This window comes from Garra rufa, chromosome 2 (genome assembly GCF_049309525.1).
Source record: "Garra rufa chromosome 2, GarRuf1.0, whole genome shotgun sequence".
NCBI classification, from domain to species: Eukaryota; Metazoa; Chordata; class Actinopteri; order Cypriniformes; family Cyprinidae; genus Garra; species Garra rufa.
In genome coordinates, this window is record NC_133362.1 from 1,211,280 (window position 1) to 1,215,481 (window position 4,202).

Consider the following 4,202-nt stretch of genomic DNA (forward strand, 5'->3'; position numbering starts at 1 on the left):
ACTCCACTGACAAACCCAGAAGGAACCGCAGGAAAAGATCCAGATGTCCATTTTTACTCTGCAGAGCTTCATCTATAGCTCTCTGATGAAGCTCAGATAATGAAACATGTTCTGATGAACTGAGTTGAAATGGTTTGATTAATTTAGATGGCAAACTCTGTTTAGTGATTGACTCAAACACATTTCTATTGTGGTTTGTCCAGGAGAGGTGCACATATAGAGCTGCTAGATGTTCCTGAATGCTCGGATGAACAAAGCAGAAGACCTTCCCCTGATAAAAGCCAAACTCCTCTCTGAAGATCTGAGTGCACAGTCCTGAGTACACTGATGCCTCTGTCACATCAATGCCACACTCTCTCAGGTCTTCCTCATAGAAGATCAGGTTTCCTTTCACAAGCTGCTCAAAAGCCACTTTCCCCAGTTTGAGGATCATGTCTTCATCTGTCACCTTCTTCTCATAGTCCTTCTCATGTTTGATGTTGGTCTGAAGGATTAGGAAGTGTGTGTACATTTGAGTGAGAGTCTTGGGAATCTCTCCACTCTCTGCTGGACTCAACATCTTCTCTAGAACAGCGGCTGAGATCCAGCAGAACACTGGGATGTGGCACATGATGTAGAGGCTCCTGGATGACTTCAGGTGTGAGATGATCCTGTTGGCCAGACTCAGATCACTGATTCTCTTCCTGAAGTATTCCTCCTTCTGTGGCTCATTGAATCCTCGTACCTCTGTCACTCGATGGACACACTCAGAGGGGATGAGATCAGCTGCTGCTGGTCTGGAGGTGATCCAGATGAGAGCAGAGGGAAGCAGATTCCCCACAATGAGGTTCATCAGCAGCACATCCACTGAGGCTGATTCAGATATATTACACAGTTTCACTTTACTCATAAAGTCCAGAGACAGAGGACACTCATCCAGACCATCAAAGATGAACAACACTTTATATTCATCTCTGGATATTTCCATTTCTTTAGTTTCAGGGAAAAAGACATGAAGAAGATCTGAAAGACTGAGTGTTTTTTCCTTCATCAGATTGATTTCTCTGAAAGGAAGTGGAAATATGAGCTGGACTTCCTGATTCTCTTTCCCTTCAGACCAGTCCAGGATGAACTTCTGCACAGAGACTGTTTTTCCAATGCCAGCGACTCCCTTTGTCAGCACAGTTCTGATGGCTTTGTCTTGTCCAGGTAAAGGTCTAAAGATGTCACTGCATTTGATGGCTGTGTCCTCTGTTGCTGTTCTCCTGGATTGTGTCTCAATCTGTCTCACCTCATGCTCATTACTGATCTCTCCACTCTCACTCTCTGTGATGTAGAGCTCTGTGTAGATCTCATTCAGGAGTGTTGGGTTTCCCTGCGTCGCTGTTCCCTCATACAGACGCTCAAACTTCTTCATCAGATTTAATCTAAACGTGTTGAGGACCTCGTGGCTGGAAAATTAAAACACCACATTATTACATGAGTTACAGAGGTAAATGTATTATTTTTTTCAGTGTTATGAGACACTGAACATATCATATTGTTTATGAAATATATCAGTTATTAATGATGTATTTGAGTAATGTGTGATGATGCACTGCATTAAAAAAATCCCAGTTTACCTTACACCAGGATATGTGCTGTCTTGTGGTTGATTCATAGGCTGGTCATATTTCTTACAGATGGGTTTTATTACTGATCTGGGCGGCAGGATTGACCTTAAATCAAGAATCAAAGACTCTAACATTGGTGAAATTTTTCTCATTACCTTAATAACAGTTAGGTTAGATTTTTATAAAAATGAATTAATAATTAATTTAAAATATCATACTATAATCAGATCTATTACAAAACAATTTAATAATGGAGAGTAAACCTTGTGTCATCACTCTTAAAATCAATTGGACGATCCAAAGAATCATCACTCCTCATAGACACACAGCTGGGCTCTGGTTCAGATTTCTTCTGATGATCTGAACTATAACAGAGAGATTAAAGGTACAGTAATTACCTTTATAGACTTGAAATAGTCAGATGATAAAACACCGTAACAAATATTTCAATCAAGTCAGATAATGAAATATTGTACCTGAAATGTTGTGGATGATCTATAGACTCGTCACTCTTCATAGAGACACAGCTGGGCTCTGGTTCTGATCTCTTCTGATGAACTGAACTATAACAAAGAATCCTTTGAATTACTGTATAAATATTAACTGTTGATCTACAAAAATATTACATTTTCTGCATTACTATGTTGATACAGCAAGTATAAGCTAAAGTTCTTTCATAGACGCATAACAACTAATATGAATACCATAATAACATGAATACCTATAAAACAAAAACACAAGATAAATATGACACACAGCTCTGACTCTGATCTCTTCTGCTGAACACATTTAATGACATTCATGTAAGGAGGTTATATTGTATTTTGTTTAAAAAAAATATTTGTTTCGCTCACAGGCAGCATTTAAAAACATCATTAGGCCTGTAGAACCCTCACATAAAAGTTGATGTATTTCACATATTTACAATATGTTTAAGGGACTTCCATGTTTAAAAAGTTGTTGTTAAGCATTAGCATATGTTTATGTTGAAATGTTATTAATTTAGTTTTTAAATTTTCCATAATCCGCCTTTAAATGTTTGTCTCTCAGGGTATTCATCGCCCATTAAGGGGTGTAAATCAAGATATTTTTACATATACACTCTGTGGCCTATAGACTTAATACTTTGTAGCCTACTTTAGAAAATCAGTTCAATACTTTAAACTTTTAAATTACAATTTATTGTAAATCATTAAATTATTATTCATTTAGTTAGCAATACTGCATTTAGTTTTAGCTTAACAATACATAGATTTTTTTCAGGCCTGTATACACACACACACACACACACACACTGTATATGTATCTATGAAATAAGAAATTCAACAAAAACACATTCAAACTTGAGTATAAAAACCTACAAAAACATATATTCTTTGCATATGTGTTTTTGTTTAGTATCGTATTTTATGCATCAAGACTGTATGGCTCATATATGCAATTTATTACAATTCATTGACTATTGAGAGATCATGTCATGTCATGTTCAACATTTACTTTTTTAAGCTTACAAGAAAATAAACATTAATCGTTTTTTAACATACAAAAATGACATATGCATAATCAGCAAAACCCAAGCTGGACATGTTCAACTTGAATTATTACTAACAATATAAAAGTTATTCTTACATTCACAATACAAAAAATTATGGAAGATGTCAAAGCAAAAATTATTTACTTAAAAAAAATGCATGACCTATCAAGCAGAGGGCATGAAGTAGATCATGTACAACAGGTTTATGAGCAAAGTTTTGATCATGTTAATAATTTATAGGCCCTAGATATTTGTGTATTAAATATGATTCAGTAGGCCAACATATTCATAAATAGACATTATTGTTTAACACATTATTACGAAAAATATTTACATTTTTTTAGCTAAAATATTGTAACACAGATCGCCAAACAAGCATTCTGTTTTCAATCAGTTTTTACACGCAAAAAGGCGACATGGGGGATACATTAAAATGTAAAAATAAAACTATTTTTTAATAAATAAATAAATAAATAAATATCACTAATTTGTATTATCTGTGTTCTAATAAAATCGAAATAGCAATTAATTAATTTCCTGATGCCTCTATTGTCCTGGCCTTTTTAGGGTTAATATAGGCCTATCTAATCAATGTACCTGCATCCTGGAGAAACATCTTCATCTCGGGGTGTTTGTGGGTCATCCATGATGAAGCTGAACAGACAGAAGAGTGAGATCTCCAACACTTACTCTGGGTGGAAATGACAAACAAATAATTCAGCTGAACGGATCCTGAGAGTCGGAGAAACAGCAGAACGACGGTGATGTTCACTCAAATACACAATGATAGTCTTATGTGAACACAAATGATCAAATGAATCACACGAAATAGCAACGAAATCACTTCATTTCCTTACAAATAAAGATATCAAACACATATTAAAGAAAACACGTCCTTCCGGAGAAATATGAAAGCGAAAGTTACCTGCAGCGTCGACTCACCTGCGCGTCCTCTGCCAGTGACGTCACATGCGTTCTCTACGCGCGACACTATCTGTGGATCCCAGTTTTGTGTTTGCACTGCTCTACTGTACACCATTACACAGCGCTCTGTCTGTTGTTAGGAAAACAATGTT

The 4,202-nt window shown here is 36.1% G+C and overlaps 1 protein-coding gene and 1 pseudogene across 1 annotated transcript in view; both read right to left on the reverse strand.

Annotated features, from left to right (window-relative positions):
* The window catches only part of LOC141325788 (NLR family CARD domain-containing protein 3-like), a 25,776-nt gene extending 25,265 nt beyond the window's left edge, over positions 1 to 511 (reverse strand). Inside the window, exon 1 of the mRNA XM_073834521.1 lies at positions 3 to 511. Within this exon, the coding sequence (XP_073690622.1) occupies positions 3 to 511 (509 nt within the window). The remainder of the gene's footprint in view (positions 1 to 2) is intronic.
* Positions 512 to 668: 157 nt separating this feature from the next.
* Positions 669 to 1,726, reverse strand: LOC141325789 (NLR family CARD domain-containing protein 3-like; annotated as a pseudogene).
* Between the last annotated feature and the right edge of the window lie 2,476 nt (positions 1,727 to 4,202).